The 20,047-nt window shown below is 40.4% G+C and overlaps 1 protein-coding gene across 7 annotated transcripts in view; it reads left to right on the top strand.

The window, feature by feature from the left end:
• LOC122556864 (histone-lysine N-methyltransferase, H3 lysine-36 specific-like) overlaps positions 1–20,047 on the top strand; it is a 300,867-nt gene that overhangs the window by 180,230 nt on the left and 100,590 nt on the right. For all 7 annotated transcript variants that reach the window (XR_015759842.1, XR_015759841.1, XR_015759843.1 and 4 more), the window contains 6 exons: positions 2,161–2,284; positions 7,373–7,573; positions 8,376–8,555; positions 12,471–12,627; positions 17,915–18,120; positions 18,623–18,735. Coding sequence is in view for 4 of the 7 variants with exons in the window: in XM_087995531.1 (XP_087851657.1) it covers positions 2,161–2,284; positions 7,373–7,573; positions 8,376–8,555; positions 12,471–12,627; positions 17,915–18,120; positions 18,623–18,735 (981 nt within the window). In the remaining 3 variants the exon portion in view is untranslated. The remainder of the gene's footprint in view (positions 1–2,160; positions 2,285–7,372; positions 7,574–8,375; positions 8,556–12,470; positions 12,628–17,914; positions 18,121–18,622; positions 18,736–20,047) is intronic.

Here is a 20,047-nt window from a genome sequence, read left to right on the forward strand (position 1 = left end):
GGGGAAGGAAGTGGTGGATGCAGGTACAGTTCCAATATTTAAAAGAAATTTGTACATGTACATGAATGAGAAAGGTTTAGAAGGATATGGGCATAATGCAGGCAGGTCGGACTAGTTTAGCTTGGGAACGTGGTCGGTGTGGACTAGTTGGACCGAAGGGTTTGTTTCCATGCTGTATGACTCTTGCGTGTTGCTGGTTAGGCCAGCATTTATTTCCTATCTGTAAATGTTCTAGAGAAGTTGGTGGTGAATCACAGCCAAGAATCTCTGCAATTTGTTATAGTGTCTGTACACCCAAATGCTGTTGGGAAGGAAGTTCCAGGACTTTGACCCCTGTACAGTGTTCTCATTTAATTTGCTATATCTGTGTTATCTAGGTTCCTCTATCCATTTATGTGTACATTTTGGAACATCATGACTGCTTCTGTCAATAATCCTAAAACCCCCTGCCCTGCAGTCCACCCTCATCCAGTGTTCCCTGTAATTTCTGTTTGTTGTGCTTGTCTGACTTGTTACAATGTGTAATCTCTTTAAATTTGATGCATATCCACTCTTGCATGCATCTTATAGTGAAGATTTCATGTGCCAGGGTGTTCTCTGTGGGGTACAATTCTAATTATTGTATAACAGTGCACGTGCACAGCTAAAAGTGAACGTGAAGATTGTAATAAGCTCATCAAGATTATTTACCAAACAATATCAATTCCTTACCCCTCCACTTTCCCTTGTTCTCCTTTTGAAAATGTCTCTCTTTCCCTCTCTTTCCCATGCTTGCCCTCCTTTCTTCTCAGTCTTTTCCTTCCAACATCCAACTGCATCCACCCTGAATTCTTGAACATCAACATTCTCTGAGTTACCATTAATCAGAAACTTAACTAGCCCAGCTATATAAATACTGTGACTGCATGAGAGGTCAGAAGCAGGAAACTCTGCAATTTATAACTCAGCCCCACCTCCCCAAAATCTATTAACCATCTACAAGGCCACAAGTCAAGAGTTTAATGGAATGCACTGCACTTGCCTAAATGAGGTATTTTAGATTTAGTAATGTGTAGTGAGGGGGGGATTAATAGTTGAGGATCCTTTTGTGGGGGGCATTCGCATGGTCCCCACAATGAGAGTTTCAAACTCATTTGGAGGAAAGTACAACTTGGGTCTCAAACCAATGTCTTTAACTTAAATAAGAATAATGATAGAGGTCTTCCATTATTGAGAAGATTTTTCATGATATAGGGAATTTCGAATAGGGGACATAATGACACACATTTGAAACTGAGATGTGAAGGAATTCTTCTCACGGGGGTAGTGTATGGCTAGAGGCTAGATCACTGAAAGATTCAAGCAGATTTTTAAAATAGTGAGGAGTTAAGGTCTACGAGGAGCTGGCATAAAGAAGAGTTGAGATCAGGATCAGATCAGAGGAGAAAGTGAGGACTGCAGATGCTGAAAATCAGAGTCAAGAATGTGATCAAGATTCCTGATGAAGGGCTCTTGCACGAAACACCGATTCACCGTCTCCTCAGATGCTGCCTGACCTGTGCTTTTCCAGCACCACGTTCTCGATCAGGATCAGATCAGCCATGATTTTATGGAATGGGGCCATGTGAGGGGTTAAATTACCTGTTCCTGCTCCTTTATGTTGTTATGCCCTAAACTATACCCTGCATTGTTCCATATCACCGTAGCTTTGCTGTTGCTGGGACAGAAACCTGGATCTTGATCTCTAACAGTATTGTGGATGTACCATCTCAAACTTGCTAGATCTTCCTACTTTTGCGTCTTCAGTCAATTTTGTAACCTTGCATTTTCTGCCAAGTCCAAATTATATCTAAACAAAATTTGGCCAGCATTATCGGGGATGCATTATTTCAACCCCTTTCTTATCCAGCATGTTGGAATTTTAAATAACTAAGCAGCTTTGACTTGAAGCTATTTACTTAAAAATGTAATGGTGGAACATTTGTTTTGATTAAAAGGTATTTAAGCAACAGTAGAACATTCTGATTTTTTTAAACTTTGTTCCCCTTTAAAGCACCAAACAAGGATCGGAATTATTGACTTTTCAACTGGATTATATTTTGCTGGTTACAAATAGCGACAATCCATTGTCTTTTCAGAATGGTATCTTCAACAGTTTGCTTTCTTCCCTCTATTCTAAAGCTGTGTGAGAAAACTGGGGAGTTACTGCTATGCGAAGGACAATGCTGTGGCGCCTTCCATTTAAAGTGCCTAGGTTTAACCAAAATGCCCGAAGGGAAATTCACGTGCAGAGAATGTACCACAGGTAAAATTTGTACTGATACTACAATGATATGTTGTATTATATTTTCATAGCAATTTAAAATACATTGATGTTAAACTGTAAATGGTGTGCTAAATTCTCTCTACCTCCCTTCCTAAGGCTGAAACTCATTTCTTAAGGAAAAAAGAAGGCTCAGAGTTTACCTAATAGCAGTCTTTAAAATGATAAGAGTTTGTTTGGGTAGCTATAGAACTTCAACCTATAGATAGTTTGAAACTAGGAGCCTTAATGATTGTAAAGTCACTAATTAATCCAATAAAGAGTTCAGGAAAAGTTTTTACACACAGTTTGTAGCTTGCTACCATGAAGAACATAGAACATAGAAAAATACAGCGCAGTACAGGCCCTTTGGCCCTCGATGTTGCACTGATCCAAGCCCACCTAACCTACACTAGCCCACTATCCTCCATATGCCTATCCAATGCCCGTTTAAATGCCCATAAAGAGGGAGAATCCACCACTGGCAGGGCATTCCATGAACTCACGACTTGCTGAGTAAAGAATCTACCCCTAACATCTGTCCTATACCTACCACCCCTTAATTTAAAGCTATGCCCCCTTGTAATAGCTGACTTCATACGTGGAAAAAGGTTCTCATGGTCAACCCTATCTAAACCCCTAATCATCTTGTACACCTCTATCAAGTCACCCCTAAACCTTCTTTTCTCCAATGAAAACAGCCCCAAGTGCCTCAGCCTTTCCTCATACGATCTTCCTACCATACCAGGCAACATCCTGGTAAACCTCCTCTGCACCCGTTCCAGTGCCTCCACATCCTTCCTATAGTATGGCGACCAAAACTGCACACAATACTCCAGATGCGGCCGCACCAGAGTCTTATACAACTGCAACATGACCTCAGGGCTCCGGAACTCAATTCCTCTACCAATAAAAGCCAGTACGCCATATGCCTTCTTCACCGCACTATTTACCTGGGTGGCATCTTTCAGAGATCTGTATACATGGACACCAAGATCCCTCTGCTCATCCACACTACCAAGTATCCAACCATTAGCCCAGTACCCCATCTTCTTGTTACTCTTACCAAAGTGAATCACCTCACACTTGCCTACATTGAACTCCATTTGCCACCTTTCTGCCCAGCTCTGCAACTTATCTATATCCCACTGTAACCTGACACATCCCTCCTCACTGTCAACAACTCCACCGACTTTCGTATCATCCGCAAACTTGCTCACCCAACCTTCTAGCCCCTCCTCCAGGTCATTTATAAAAATGACAAACTGCAATGGTCCCAAAACAGATCCTTGCGGAACACCGCTAGTAACTGCACTCCAAGATGAACCTTTACCATCAACTACTACCCTCTGTCTTCTTCCAGCCAGCCAATTCCTAATCCAAACCTCCAACTCACCCTCAATGCCATACCTCCGTATTTTTTGCAGTAGCCTACCATGGGGAACCTTATCAAATGCCTTACTAAAATCCATATACACATCTACCGCTTTACCGTCGTCTACCTCCTTAGTCACCTGCTCAAAGAATTCAATAAGGTTTGTGAGGCACGACCTGCCCTTCACAAAACCATGCTGACCATCCTTGATCACGTTATTCCTATCCAGATGTTCATAAATCCTATCCTTTACAATTCTCTCTAAGACTTTGCCCACAACAGAAGTGAGACTCACCGGCCTATAGTTGCTAGGGTTATCCCTACTCTCCTTCTTGAACAAGGGAACCACATTTGCTATCCTCCAGTCTACTGGCACTATTCCTGTAGACAACGAGGACATAACAATCAAGGCCAATGGCTCTGCAATCTCCTCCCTTGCTTCCCAGAGAATCCTAGGATAAAATGCCATCAGGCCCAGGGGACTTATCTATTTTCACCCTTTCCAGAATTTCCAACACCTCTTCCCTACATACCTCAAAGCCGTTCATTCTAATTAATTGTGACTCAATATTCACATCGGCAACAATGTCCTGTTCCTGAGTGAATACTGACGAAAAGTATTCATTCAGTGTCTCCCCAATCTCTTTAGCCTCCACACGCAACTTCCCACTACTATCCTTGACTGGACCTATTCCTACCCTAAAAGAGTACTTGAGACAAATAGTGTGGATTTATTTAAAGAGAAGTTGGATGAGCATTTAAGAGAGAAAGGAATAGAAAGTTATGCTGATAGGTGGAAAGTGATTCGTGTCAAGTATAAAGATCAGCCTGAACCATTTGATCCATTTCTGTGCTGTACTTTGTTTGTAATTCTGTGCATTATCTGTAAAGAGATTGGCATGCGCTGTTTATTTACCAATTAAGCATAAAATACCCATCCTGAACAATGTTTTATTTCTGAGCTCCTCTCCTGTATTGTGTTAATACTATAGAATTCCTTTAACAATCTTCCCACCCCTCCTAAAGTTCAGCAGTCCTATGGCAAATCCTAAGACAAATGAACAGAAGCAGACCATTCAACGCATGAGTCTGCTCCATCATAGCTGATCTGATAATTGTCAATTTCACTTTCCTGCTTTTTCTCTATAATCCTTAATTCCATTACTGATTAATACTCAAGGCTGAGGTAGACAGATTATGCTTAACCTCCCAGCTTCCACAACCTTTTGTGGTAGAGAATCCCCAAGTTCAACACCTTTTGAGAAGAGAAAATCTTCCTCATTTCTGTCTTAGAAGGGCAACTCCTTTTTTTTTGAGACTATGCCCTCTAATCCTAGATTCGCCCAGAACCTTTCCGCCGCATTTACTCTGTCAAGTCACATAATAATCTTGTGTATTTCATTAAAGTGACCTTTCATTCTGCTAAACTCCAATTTGTACAAGTCCAACCTACACAACCTCTCCTCATAAGACAATCCCTCCATACTCTGATCTGCTGAGTGAACCATCATAGAATTTCCTGCAATGTCAGCATACCTATCCTTAGATAAAGGGCCTAAAACTGTTCATAGCTGAAAATGTGTTGCTAGAAAAGCACAGCAGGTCAGGCAGCATCCAGGGAACAGGAGAATCGACGTTTCGGGCATAAGCCCGAAACGTCGATTCTCCTGTTCCCTGGATGCTGCCTGACCTGCTGCACTTTTCTAGCAACACATTTTCAGCTCTGATCTCCAGCATCTGCAGTCCTCACTTTCTCCTAAAACTGTTCATAGTAATCCTGTTGTGTTTTGACAATTGCCTTGTGTAGTTTTATCAAGACTTCCCTATTTTTATCAAACCAAACAGAAATTGCTGGAGAAACGCAGCAAATCTGGCAGCATCTGTGGACAAAAAAAAAGTTGACCTTTCTTCAGAACTACAACTTCATGAGCTCTTATTATGTAACTTAACATGTCATCAGATGCCTTCTGGAAATCCAGAAATGTTATATCCACTGCTTCTCCTTTACTTATCCTATTTGTTACTTCCTTAAAAATCCCAATAAATTTGTCAGGCATCATTTCCCCTCCATGACGCCATGTGACTTCAGTTGGTCATATTCTGTTTTTCTAAATGTTCTGCTATTTACAATGTTTATTATAAACTCTTAACAGTTTCGCAATGAGAGATGTCAAGTTAGTAGGCCTGTAGTTACCTATGTTTCTGTCTCCCTTTTTTAAATAAAGCTGCTATATTGGCATTTTTCTAGTCTTCTGGGACTTTATCAGAAGCTAAGGACTGTTGAAAGATTGCTACCAGTACATCCACTATCTCTCTAGCTACTTATTTTAACATTCTAGGATGCATCCCACCTGGTGCAGGGGATGTATTGCTGGATAGGCAAATTCTCACGGCACTGGAATTATAAAATAGTTGTCTTTGTTCATGATGAACACAAAGACTCCTTAAAGCTTCAGAAGGGAGGAAAAAGAAGTTTAAAATAGGTTAGCTGTTAAGTTTGCATATGGAGCTATTTATACTGAAATTTGCTAGAAGTATAACAGTCATTGTCAACTGTAATCTACTTGATGTTGCACAAAGCTATTATACTCCAAATCTCCAAACTCTAACTATTCAAATAAATAGCATATATTGAGAGGTGAGGATTCAATAATAGCACCAGAACCATTTATTATTGGTTTATCAGAATCCACAAAGGTGAAGTCAGAGTTAGGTGGCGCAAAAAGAAGGGAATGTTTTTAATATGCTGAGTCAAAAAAAAATCCTCATGACTATTGCAATATATGAATTTATGACATTGGAGGACTATTAAATGATATCTGTAAAAATGGGTATCATTGATAGGAACTACTTTGCAGCTAAGAAATTAGATACAGTTGATTAGATACAGTTTGTGGTAGGAATAATAACCTAAATACATAGGATGATAATTAATATAATATATATAATGTGGTCAAGGAGTGGGTAAAGAAGCACAAGTAGTTTTGTGTAGGGCCATAACATGATTAGATTAGATTTCCTATAGTGTGGAAACAGGTCATTTGGCCCAACAAGTCCACACTGACCCTCCAAAGAGTAACCCACCCAAACCTATTTCACTACATTTACCCCTGACGAATGCACCTCGCACTATGAGCAATTTAGCATGGCAATTCACCTGACTTGCACATCTTTAGATTGTGGGAGGAAACCGGAGCACCTGGAGGAAACCCACGGAGAAACTCAACACAGACAGTCGCCAGAGGTGGGAATTGAACCCAGGTCCCTGGCGCTATGCGGCAGCAGTGCTGCCCAATGGGACCTTCAAAGGTGAAACTTACGTTATTGGCTAGTTATAATGCCTGGTCACTATCATATCGGCATAAGTACCACAGTCACTATGATATCTATATTAATACGACAGTGTATTTTTCTGACATGTAATGTTGTCTCTTTTGCACAAATACAGTCTTATTGTCATGTACTAGAAAGGTCTTGACAAGGGTGGAGCCATTTAAAATTAAATTTGAAGAACACAGGTAATATGTACAAGTGTTAAACTTGTATTGAGGCCTTATTTTGTGATATTAGAAAAGGAAGCACAAGAATATGGAAAAGCTTTGCCCTGATTGTGGTCAAAGTTGACTTGACAAATGAAGTTTCTGAGCATTTTAGTGAATTCTTTAAGTGTGATTGTGTTTCTCCAAATAAATCAACAAATTACCATATATTTTCAGGTGTTCATACTTGCTTTGTATGTAAAGAAAATGAGAAGGATGTGAAGCGATGTCTTATGCCACTATGTGGGAAGTTTTATCATATGGATTGCATTAAAAAATACCCTACCACTGTAATACAGAACAAAGGATTCCGGTGCTCACTCCACGTTTGTCTGTCTTGTTACGCTTGCAACCCTACTAATCCAAGAGCAAACAAAGGTACTGTATACAGAAAATATTCTTTACAGAAGAAAATGTTCAAAGCAAGTAAAGAAAGAAAACCACTTTCTCTGGGAGTTGTAATCAGTTCAATTGGAAATTGCTTTATTTCATTCCTTGTGAATTTCTAACTAGTCTGACTTTAAACTTCATAACTGCCTCTGTTAATTTTCTTTGATCAATGGTTATTCCCGAGTTCCCTAGAATTTTACACTATTGAATATTGTCCAGTAATACTCCTATGAATCATCTCTGGGACTCGACAACTACATTAATGACCCTAAATAAATGCCATACTATATTTGTCGTACTATCATATTATCCATAGAGTCGTACAGCATGGAAACATTCCCTTCGATCCAACCAGTCCATACCGAACATAATCCCAAACTAAACTAGTGCCACCTGCCTGCTCCTGGCCCATATCCCTCCAAACCTTTCTTACTGGTCTCCATAAATAAGTGTCTTTTAAGTGTTGCAACTGTGCCCACATCTGCCATTTCCTCAGGAAGTCCATTTCACACATGAACCACCCTCTGTGTAAAAAAAATTTCACCTCCTGTCTTTTTTTAAATCTCTCTCCACTTAGTGTAAAAAATATGCCCCTAGTCTTGAAATTCCCCCATCCTAGGCCAAAGACACCTACCATTAACCTTAGTGTAAATTGTTGGATTGTGTGAAAATTAATGTGAAAGTAACTTTCAATGTGTAATACAAGTCTCAAGTTTGAATAGACTAATCTGTAATGTAATTTAACATTGGTTGTTTCTGTTTGTATGTATTTATGTCTTTGTGTAATTAGGTCGAATGATGCGCTGTGTGCGGTGTCCTGTGGCTTATCATGCCAGCGATAATTGTTTGGCAGCAGGATGCGTGGTCCTGGCTTCAAACAGTATCATATGTACTAACCACTTCACTCCACGGAGGGGCTGCAGGCATCATGGTCATGTCAATGTCAGCTGGTGCTTTGTATGCTCAGAAGGTAAGGTAAAAGCTGCAAGTAACGGATTTGCACTTCCTTTTTCCTCAATATCTTTTGTACTCCTATTTAATTTATTTTCCTGAAGGTCCTGCAGCTTGTTTACAACAACCGTGCACAGATGGCTGTTATATTCCTTTATCTTCTGTTTAATAAGTTTTGCCTATTTTAGTGCATATGAACTATAAAACAGAGTTGGCATCTGCATTAAAATCATAGACAGAAGAATGTCCAAATACGTTAAGTACTCATGCACTAATATAGTAAATATTAGTTGCAGTCTCCTCCACTTAAAAAGGACAGTTATTTATGTAAACTAGAAAGGATGACTGTTATCCTTTTAAGACCATTTAAAAAAAAAGAGCAGGTGTAGGCCATTCGCTCTGTCAAGCCTGCTCCTAACAATCCACATATCCCCTCATCACATAATCCTTAATTCCCCTAATGATCAAGATTCTTCTTTATTTCAGCCTTAAATCTACACAAGGAGTTCGACCCCATAACTCTGTTGGGAACTCTGTTCCAAAGACACTCAACGCTATGGTAGAAGAAGTTCCTTCCCATCTCAGTGTTAAATTCGCCCCCATTTAATCTGAGACTATACCCTCGGATCCTTGACTCCGCTATGGGGGGGCAAACATCCTGTCAGCATTACCCTGTCAAGTCCCTTGAAGAATCCTATAATGTTTCAATGAGATCACCACTCTTTTTCAAAGTTCCAATGAGTAGAGTCCCAACCCGTTTAATCTTTTTGCCATAAGACATCCCCCCAAACCAGGATCATCCTAGTGAACCTTCTCCACTGAAATAATACATTTTCTTAAATAAGAGGATCAAAACTGCTCACAGTACTCCAGATGTAGTCTCACCAGCACCTTGCACAGTTGCAATAAGAATTGGCGAAACTGAAGATTAGAGTGGTGCTGGAAATGCACAGCAGTTCAGGCAGCATCCGAGGAGCAGGAAAATCGATGCTACGGGCAAGAGCCCTTCATTAGGAATGAGCCTGATTCCTAACGAAGGGCTCCTTCCCGAAACATTGATTTTCCTGCTCCTCGGATGCTGCCTGAACTGCTGTGCATTTCCAGCATCCCTGCAATAAGACTTCCCTACTCTATACTCTAACCTCCTTGAAATAAGGGCTAACATTCCATTAGCCTTCTTGATTACCTGCTGAAACTGTGTGCTAGCTTTGTGCTTCATGCACAAATAACCCCAAGTCCCTTTGTGTTGTAATTTTCTATATTTTTGTCCATTTAAATAATAGTGTTCTATTGTTCTTCCTTCCAAAGTGAACAGCTTAACATTTAACCACAAGATATACCATTTGATAACTTTTTGTCTACTTAATTAAAATATCAATATTGCTCTGTAAATGGTTTGTATCGCTCTCACAACCTGTCTTTCCACCTACTTTTGTATTGCCTATAAATTTGGCTACAGTATATACATATCCTTTAAGTCATTTCCCTCAAATTAGGTCGAGAACTGCCTCCCTTTTGCACTTCCTATGTAATTATTTAAAAAGCTCTAAAAGAGAGAAAATGCTGGAAAATCTCAGCAAGTCTGGCAGCATCTGTAAGGAAAGAAAAGAGCTGATGTTTCGAGTCTAACTGACCCTTTGTCAAAGCTGGGCTTTGTCAGATGCTGCCAGACTTGCTGAGACTTTCCAGCATTTTCTCTTTTTTGGTTTCAGATTCCAGCATCCGCAGTAATTTGCTTTTACTTAAAAAGCTCTACTGCGTATATTTTGAGAATTCCAGCCCTCCTAAGCCTTTCCAAGTGGAAAGCCCCTGTTTGTGTGAACTTATTATTTTTACACCTCTGAGATTTGTGTGTGTGTCTGTCCTAACTTTCCTTGACTGTACATTCCCAGTAGTGTGATTGCCCCCTTTTTGCTTTTAAGTTTTACCCATATGGCCATATTTGAGGAACTTTAAGATATTATCCCTACTAATTGAAGTAGACTCCTGGATCACTTCCTCCTTAACACACAGACCCAAAAGATTCTGCATCACTAGAATATTGAGCTGCCTATCCTGTCCCTCCCTCACATGTATTTGTGATAATATTGATACAATCAACACCCTCAACTCGTCTCACTTACTCACAAGATTCCTTGCATTAAAATAAACACAAGCCCAGCCTTGCAGTACACCCTTGTGCCTTAACTTGATTATAAATGTTCTATCTTCCAGATTGATTTGTTTTCTTTTCTATACTTGTCTGTGTTTCACCATCTGTTGTACTTCTACTCCCATTTCCCATATCCTTGTCAAAACCCCCACTAGCAAAATAAGCAAGTTTGGCATAGATAAGACCATGGGAACAGAAATTAGGTCATTTGGCCCATCAGATCTGCTCCGCCATTCGATCATGGCTGATAGAATTTTCCACTCCATTTTCCCGCTTTCTCCCCAAAACCTTTGTCCCCTTGGCAGTCGAGAACTTATCTATGACGGTCTTAAATATACTCAATAACCTGGCATCCACTGCCCTCTGTGCTAATAAATTTCATAGATTCACCACTCTCTGGCTAAAGCAGTTTCTCATATACTCCGTTCTAAAGGGTCTTCCCTTTCCTCTAAGGCTGTACCCTTCAGTCCTCATCTATCCTACCAATGGAAACACCTTCCTAATGCCCACTCTGTTCAGGCTGTTCAGTATTCTGCAAGTTTCAATCAGATTTCCCCCCCACACCCTTATCCTTCTAAACTCCATGTAGTATAGTCCCAGAGTTCACAAAAGTTCCTCATTTGGTACTCCCATTCTTGTTCCGGTCGAAACACACCCAAAAAATGGACTCTAATCCAAACATCTAGAGCACTCTATCCTGCACCTGTTTGTACAGCAGATGAACATGTGCTGATCTGCCCATTCCTCTACTCTATACAAGTAATGGCAGGTTTTTACAAGTTCCTGTGCACCAGTTATTTTTTTAAAATACCATTTGTTGGAACTTGTGTCTGTTATCTTGTGCCAATTCAAATACTGTGGTGTTTGTAATTAGTACTTTTTAATGTTTTGGTCCCTTGATATTAATAGAGCAGTGATGATTATGGAGTATGTTACCGAATCCTTTTATTTTTAATTCTGCATGAGTCCAGATACCCAGAGTATTAGGAATAATAAAGAGGGTATTCTTATCATAAGACTGCACCACGTAATGAAGTTAGTGAGGATGAGAAAGGATTCCTGAAAATCAGAAAATGGCCCTCTAGAAAATCTCAAGAGGAACCCTCAGAGAGAAAAAATGAGTTTCACCTTCACTGTTGCTGGCTCTCCTGCCCCCACCTCCCCTGTACCCCCACCTCCCCTGTACCCCCACCTCCCCTGTACCCCCACTCCCCTGTACTCCCGCCTCTCCTATCCCCTGCCTCCCCTGCCCTCCTCCCCTCTATGTCTCTCTTCCCTCCCTTCTCTCTCTCTCATCCCTCCCTTCTCTCTCTCTCTTCCCTCCCTTCTCTCTCTCATCCCTCCCTTCTCTCTCTCTTCCCTCCCTTCTCTCTCTCTCTTCCCTCCCTTCTCTCTCTCTCTTCCCTCCCTTCTCTCTCTCATCCCTCCCTTCTCTCTCTCTCTCTTCCCTCCCTTCTCTCTCTCTCTCTCTGTTTCCTTCTCTCTCTCTCTCCCCTTCCTTCTCTCAGCCTCTCTCTCCCTTCCTGCCCTTTCTATTTTTCTCTCTCTCCCTCTTTTTCTCTCCATCTCTCCCCCACCCACCCATCTAGTGAGAGCAGCTTTGACTTGCAGGCTGTAGGGGTAAGCTGTAGCGTAGAGAGGCCAAATTTATTTTATGAATAAGTTTTTACTTCAAGATCAAATTCTCCATGTGTCAGTGTTTTTACATTATAATTACTATTTTTTTCCTCCTTGCCTTTCACTGCTACCTTTCGCTGTAAATGTATGCGTTTGTATTGTCAGGTGGCAGTTTGCTGTGCTGTGAGTCATGTCCTGCTGCCTTTCACCGTGAGTGCCTGAACATTGAGATGCCTAAAGGAAAGTGGTACTGCAATGACTGTAAGGCTGGCAAAAAGCCCCATTATAAAGACATCATCTGGGTCAAACTGGGTCGATACAGGTTAGTTTGGAAATAAAAGGAATCCTCATGTTGATTGGATATCAAACAATTTAAACTGCATATGTTTTGACAGGATGCAAATCAGTTCAGTTACCATTTTGTAAAAAGTGTGATTTTTTTTTTCCTTCCTTGGAGGTAGTGAGAGTGACATAAAGAGTCAAACATACTTTTTCAGGTTGGGCCTGGAGAGAATTTCCCACTCTTCTTGACACCTCAGGAATTGAATGTTGGCTGAGAAGTTCCATTTTTGCTTTGTTAGCAATAAACACCCTGAAGTGGTCAATTACAGATTCAACTCGCCATCTCCTCAATCAATGTCCACAACAGGCAGGAAAGGTGGCTAGTTTTTCAAATGGAAATTCTTGGTGATCTAGAGGTGAAATAGAGCAAGGGCAATTTAGGTAAAAGAATGGGGTTCAGTGAGGCAATCTTTGAAAATCACTGCCCACTTTTGCCTCCTCCACCCAATGAGAAAAAGGATGTGTACTCAGCCCCTTATGATACTCCCTATACACTTGTGTGGCCAAGTTCTAACTCCATCTACATGTTCGCTGACAACACCACCGTTGTGTGCCGGATCTGAAACAATGACAAAACAGAATACAGGAAAGAGATAAAGTACTTGGTGGTGTGGTGTAAACATAACAATCTCTCCCTCAACGTTAGCAAAGCAAAAGAGTTAGCCATTGACTTCCAAGAAGTGGAGGGCATGCCCTTTGCTATATAATGGTTCTAAGGTGGAGATACTCAAAAACATCAAGTTCCTAGGAGTGAAAATCACCAACAATCTATCCTCATCCACCCACATTGGTGCTACAGTCAAGAAAACACAGCAACACCCCTCATGAAGCTAAGGAAACTCAGCGTGTCCTTAAAGACTTTTACCAATTTTTATAGGTGCACCATAGAAAGCATTCTATCCGGATGCATCTTAGCTTGGTACAGCAACTGCACTGGCCAGGACCATAAGAAACTATAAAGAGTTGTGAACACAGCCCAGTCCATCACACAAGCCAATCTTCCATCCGTTGACTCCATATATACTTATCACTGCCCCGGGAAGGCAGGCAACATAATTAAAGACACCTCCCATCCTGGTTATAATCTCTTCCATCGGGCAGAAAGTACAAAAGTTTAAACAAACATACCAAATGACTCAAGAATAACTTCTTCCCTGCTGTTATTAGACTTCTGAATGGACCTCAGATTTTAAATTTAATGTTGATCTCACTCTTTGTGCACCTTCTGTGCAGCCATACCATTGTCTTCTTCGCTCCATTCTATTACCCTAATGCACTTCGTATGAAATGATCTGCTGGTACTTCAAATAAAACTAAATTTTCCACTGTATCTACGTACATGTGACAATAATAAATCAAATCAAAAAAGCCTTCCTGCTGCTGAATCTGTCAAGGAGTAGGTGTGGATCGACAGATTTTAGGGACCCAGAAGCTGTTGACCTAATAATCTACTCATTTGCAGGCAATCAGGCTAATTACCTCACTAGGGGTGGTGTGTTAATTACCACTTTGAAAGACTATCAAAAAATCAAGCCCACAAAATGCAAGGAAGGAGAAAATGGTATTATGCCTCTTTCTTGCAAAAACATCATGTAAAACATATTGGGGCTGGGTTTATGACACAATCAAAGCATGTCAGACACCAGCAGGTTACATGTTTAAGTCATGTCAGGCTGAGGAAGCTTTTGGATTTATAACATAGTGGTAGTGTCTCCATTCCTGGACCAGGAGGCCAAGGTTCAAGTCCCACCTGCTCCAGAGGTGTCCAGTAATATCACTGAACAGCTTGATTAGAAAAATAGGTTAATTGAAAAAAAAGTTCTGAAATTTCGCTTGAAATGCGGGTTCTCATAAAACCTGTTCTGTCTCACAAACGTAAATCAAGAATTTATAAATATTCAGTGGAAAAAGCAGGAGTTTGGCAGTAGCTGATGATGCTTATTTAATGTGAGCCATCGCACATTTGATGGGCTAAGTGACCTCCTCCTGCATGGTAACCCCTCTCTGATTTTCTTCCACGTTATTGCATAGAAAACTAATTTTCAATCCTGTCTTGAATATCATAAGCCAGCTTATTTTGATTTTTTCCATGGTGCCATACTGTGGCTGCTAGATTTTATTTGGCAGTTCAGTTTTAAATAATACTTTTTCATTTAAGGCAAGATAGAATGCATTAAGATGTTTTGAAATTGTATTGAAATGTGCCAGGCATGAGCTTTAACCCCTGAACATAGAGGAAAAGGTAGATGTTCTTGCTGCTGCAAGCTTTCAGATTCTCAAAAGCAATCAGACTGAGTGTTTTGGATTTTTGCAGCTAAGGACCAGTAACAGGTGTTGCAAAGTTAAGGAGAAAAATAGGGTAACTCTTGAGTTACTCACGCCACAGAGAGCAGGTGAGCATGGAGCCACAGATCGAAAGAACAAACTTTGTTGTGGAGAGTTGAAGAACAAGGAGTCACCATTTGGTGTCTAGCTGCTGGAAATCTATTCAAGTATGGTCAGAAGATTAAATGAAGGTGACTTTATTCAAAAGGACACTGAAAGATTCACCACTGGGGCAAGGAGAAGAGAACCTCTTGAATCACTGGGCTACTTTTGAGACTTAAAATACCAGGCTCTTGCTTGTGTTAAGAGGTTACTGGGGAGGTTTGACCTCATTTGTTCATGGTATATGGCCATCTCTGGCTAGGCCAACATTTGTTGCTCATTCCACTGTATTCTTGAATTGCTGCAATCTTTGAAGTGTATGCTTATTCACCGTTCTAGTTGGGAGGGAGTTCAAGTTTAGATCCAGCAACAGTGAAGGAACAGCAGTATAGTTCCAAATCAAGGTGATGTGTGGCTTGGAGGAGAAATTGCAGGTGTTGGTGTTTTCATACATGTGCTGCCCTTGTCTTTCTAGGTGATAGAAATTGAGTTTGGGAGATTCTCTTTGAGGATCCTAGGTGTGTTGCTGCAGTGCATCATATATTGTAGGTAGTACATACTGCTGTTACGGTGAATCTTTAGTGAAGTGAGTGAATCTTGAAGAAGGTGCATCTGCTTTGTCCTGTATGGTCTCCAGTTTCTTCGGCGCTGTTGAAGTTGGTTTCAGCCAGACAAGTGGAGAATATCTCAACACGGTCCTGATTTGTGCTTTTTAAGTGATGGATGGAATTGGGAAAACAGGAGGTGAATTGAATGCTGCAGAATTCCTAGCCTCTGACCGACTGTAGCTAAAGTATTTACATCTTTGGCCTATTTTCTAGTCATTGGGAGCCCAAAGTTGTTGATCATGTGGGATTCAGTGCTTGTAATACCGTTGCTTGTCAAAAGGAGGTGATGTCATTTTTTCTTGTTTGAGATAGTCATTGCCGGGCTTGAATGGCACAGATGTTACTTGTCACTTGTAAGTAAAGGCCTGGATATCGTCCAGGTCTTGTTGCATTTGGATATGGATGGCTTCAGGATCTGAATGATATTGATATTGTGAATTTGTCAGCACACAGATCTTATGATGGAGGAATGATGAATTGTGAGGGAAATGATGGGCATCTAAAGATAGTTGGGCTAGGGCATTACCTTGAGGACTGTTGCAGTTATTTCATGGGACTGAGATGTTTCACTTTCAAGAACTGCGACCATCTTCCTTTGTTGTGGGTATGATTCCAGCCAGTGGAGAGTTTTACCAGGACATATTCAATCTGTAATTTAGAGTGCAATATTTCCCTCAGAGGAAGTGGTAAAAAGAAGAAATAATTGGTGCTTTAGCCTTGAAGAGAAACTTCACACCTCCATCCTCTTCTCACCATCTCACTAATTAAGTTCTATGGAAGGAATTTCATGGATGACTTTGTCATTTGCCACCAGTAAAGCTTTTGAGTAGCCAATGAACAGCCACCTAAGGGCCTCAATTCACTACTATCCCGACGTACTAACTTAATATATTTTTTGAAGCACTTTAATTTTATTCACTTTCACTTGAATTCTGTGCAGTTCTCAGTGTAGTTTAAGTAGACTGAATAGACCTCTGCTGTCCATTCCTCTGCTATGCATTTGAAATGTCTACGTGGATTTCCTCTGGGTGCTCTGGTTTCCTCCCACAGTCCAAAGGTGTGCAGGGCAGATGAATCGGCCATGCTAAATTGCCCATAGTGTTAGGTGCATTAGTCAGAGGGAAATGGGTCTGGGTGGGTTACTCTTCGGAGGGTCAGTGTGGACTTGTTGGGTCGAAGGGCCTGTTTTCACACTGTAGGGAATCTTAAAAAAAAAAAGTATCTCTCATCAACTTCTATTTCAGTGAGAACAAATTGATTACTGTAGTGGCAGATTTTCATGCTGTTGCATTCAGCATTATGGCTAGGAATTAGAGCACTGCATATTTTCAGGTATCATACTCTGCAATAAAGGAAACACCAAACACTGAATTTGGGTGTATAGGCTCAAATAAAATGATAACATTCCATTTTACATCATTGCTGCCTCAGTTCCAAGATGTGCTCATCCAGTTTCATTCTTGTCCATTTCAACAGGCATCCAGTTTTCAGAATTGTAGGTAAAACAGAAGTGGATTTTTTAAAAAACACAGGAAGTACTTTGTACTTCTGATTACAGATATCTTGTTTCTCAGATGATGTTCGTAATATCTATTGCAACTGGTGGCTACTTTATCACAAACCATGTATAATAATGTGGATTTCAATTTTCCGTCCAATCCAATTACATGAAGATCATAAGTTTCACATTGTGATTTTCTTGCAATTATGTCCTTTTGAAGAAGACGACAAGAATTTGGCAACCGAGCTAAAGGTGATAAGGGACTCAATACACCCATTTGCCATATGCACACTTGGGAGAATACAGAACAAGGTGTTCCAACACTATGCATGCACTACATTTCCTGCCTCCAATTGTTTCAGAAGTGGTGCTTGCAGAGTTTGTTCAAAGAAAGTTCCTTTATATACTGCAACCTAACACGCTTGACAAAAATGCAGTGCATTAAATAATACAGGTAAAGAAATACAGTTGACAGTCTAGTTTTCACTAGGTCTCAGCAGCGCAGGGCTCATCTCATTTTCTTACTGTGGCAGTTAACCTGATACATGGCAGTGCTGTGATGCATATATGATATTAAGATATACCAACTGTATTGAAACTTATTGTACAATTTTATCAATGTATTCTTATGAGGTTAAATGCCTGGTGTGGAAGCAGTTTTCAGTTATGAGCCATGAAACTGAAATCTTTTTAGAATTGCACTTTTGCACTTTGTCGTTTTGTTTTGCCAGGTGGTGGCCTGCTGAAGTCTGTCATCCTAAAAATGTTCCTACAAATATTCAGAAAATGAAGCATGAAATTGGCGAGTTCCCTGTTCGTTTCTTTGGCTCCAATGACTACTTCTGGACTTACCAGGCTCGTGTGTTCGCATATATGGAAGGGGACAAAGGGAGTAAAGACAAAAAATGCAAAGGCCTTAATACCATCTTTAAAAAAGGTAATTCCATTGAAGGCAGGAATGTTTGAGACTGTATAAAACAGGTAACTTATAGTAATTAATGATGATGGGAAAGTATGCAGTAGCAGCAGGAGTAAACCAAACAGCCCAAAATGCTCAGATTCAATATGATAATAACTAATTCTGTTTTCACACTAGCTCTCCATACTTGATTCCTGAGAGATTGAAAGTATATTTATCTCAGATTTAAATGTCACCATTCGAGTTTAAGTTATTCTTCTCAATTGTTCAATATTATGTATTAAAAAAATGATTTTTTTAAAAAAAATTTATAGTAAACCAGAAGCTTCCTTATTTTACCACCTTTATAATCAGCTTGCATTTTCTTTTAAAGATTGTATTCAGTTCTACAGAAGTTTAAATTCTGGGAGCAATGCATTATAAGTTGCCCTAAGTTGTTGAGTTGAGATTATAAACCTTGCTGACATTTTTGTAACTGCAGTACATCTGTCTGGTATTTTCACTTTGGCTTTCTCCGCAGCACTACAGGAAGCTGCAGAAAGGTTTGAGGAGCTGAAAACACAAAGAGAAACAAGACAGGCACAGGAGGACAAACGGAATGAAAAGAAGCCACCACCATACAAACATATCAAGGTATAGATATGTCAGCTTCTTCCAGAACATACCAACCAGATTGTACCATATTGCAGCAAATGCATACAGACTCCTGAATGCTTTATAGTGTGCAGGATGATGAACAACATATAGTATAGTGTAAAAATGGAGCATGTAGCATGCAGGCAGTAAAGCAAAGTATTCCTGCTCTGGGTATGAGATCCAACAAAAGGGTTTCCAGCCATGGGCGGTGAAGGCAGTCCAAAACAGGGCATGCCTACAATTTCAAAAGAAAATTTAATTAAGGAAATTAAGGTGACCCTTTTTGTTCTCTTCTGGGCATAGCACCAGGTTACCTTGATAAGATTTGTGTCAGTAAAATGACAAGCTTTGATTGACACAGCCATCCCTGACCTTTGAACCTATTTTATTTGTCTGGGACAAGGATCTGCCATAGTGCTTGAAAACTCCATGATAAAATGCACAGTGTTCATGTACTCCATTTATCCGATGGCAGCCACCGTGACAGTGTTTTAATCCTGTGCTATTCTCATTTGTGTCAGTGTTAAAATTTGAGCTATAACCTGCAAAAAGCTGTGCTACACAGTGCAAAACACTCATTCTAGGCAAAACATATAGTCGAGAGAGCACAATTCTGTTTTTCAGTTGCGCCATTGCATCCTTAGGATCATAATTAGTATGCCACTGTCTATTATTGCTGTCTTTAGGATATAGTGATGTGTTGTTCAGAAGGTTGGTGGAGTTGTGGATAGTGTGGAGAGTTTGTAGGTTGCAATGGAACATTGACAGGATGCAGAACTGATAAGTGGCAGATGGAGTTCGACCTGGAAAAGTGTTAAGTTATTCACTTTCGAATGTCAACTTTGAATGCAGAATACAGGGTTAAGGGCAGGATTCTTGGCAGTGTGGAGGAACAGAGGTATCCACGTACATGGATTCCTCAAAGTTGCCACCCAAGTTGTTCGGGTTGTTAAGAAGTTTAAGAGCCGCGAGCTTATCCTTAACGTCTATAGAATCCTGGTTAGACCATACTTGGAATATTGTGTTCAGTTCTGATCACCTCATTATAGGAAGGATATGGAAGTTTTAGAGTGCAGAGGAGATTTACGAGGATACTGCCTGGACTGGAGGGCATGTCTTATGAAGAAAGGTTGAGGGAGCTAGGGCTTTTCTCATTGGAGTGAAGAAGGATGAGAAATGACTTGATAGAGGTGTACAAGATGTTGAGAGGCATAGATAGAGTGGATAGCCAGAGAGTTTTTCCCATGGCGTATATGTCTATAATGAGAGGGCATAATTTTAAGGTGATTGCTGGAAGAGTTAGGGGAGA

Source organism: Chiloscyllium plagiosum, unplaced genomic scaffold (genome assembly GCF_037043375.1).
Source record: "Chiloscyllium plagiosum isolate Xiang-an unplaced genomic scaffold, Cpla_swu_hap1 HiC_scaffold_16, whole genome shotgun sequence".
Taxonomy (NCBI): domain Eukaryota; kingdom Metazoa; phylum Chordata; class Chondrichthyes; order Orectolobiformes; family Hemiscylliidae; genus Chiloscyllium; species Chiloscyllium plagiosum.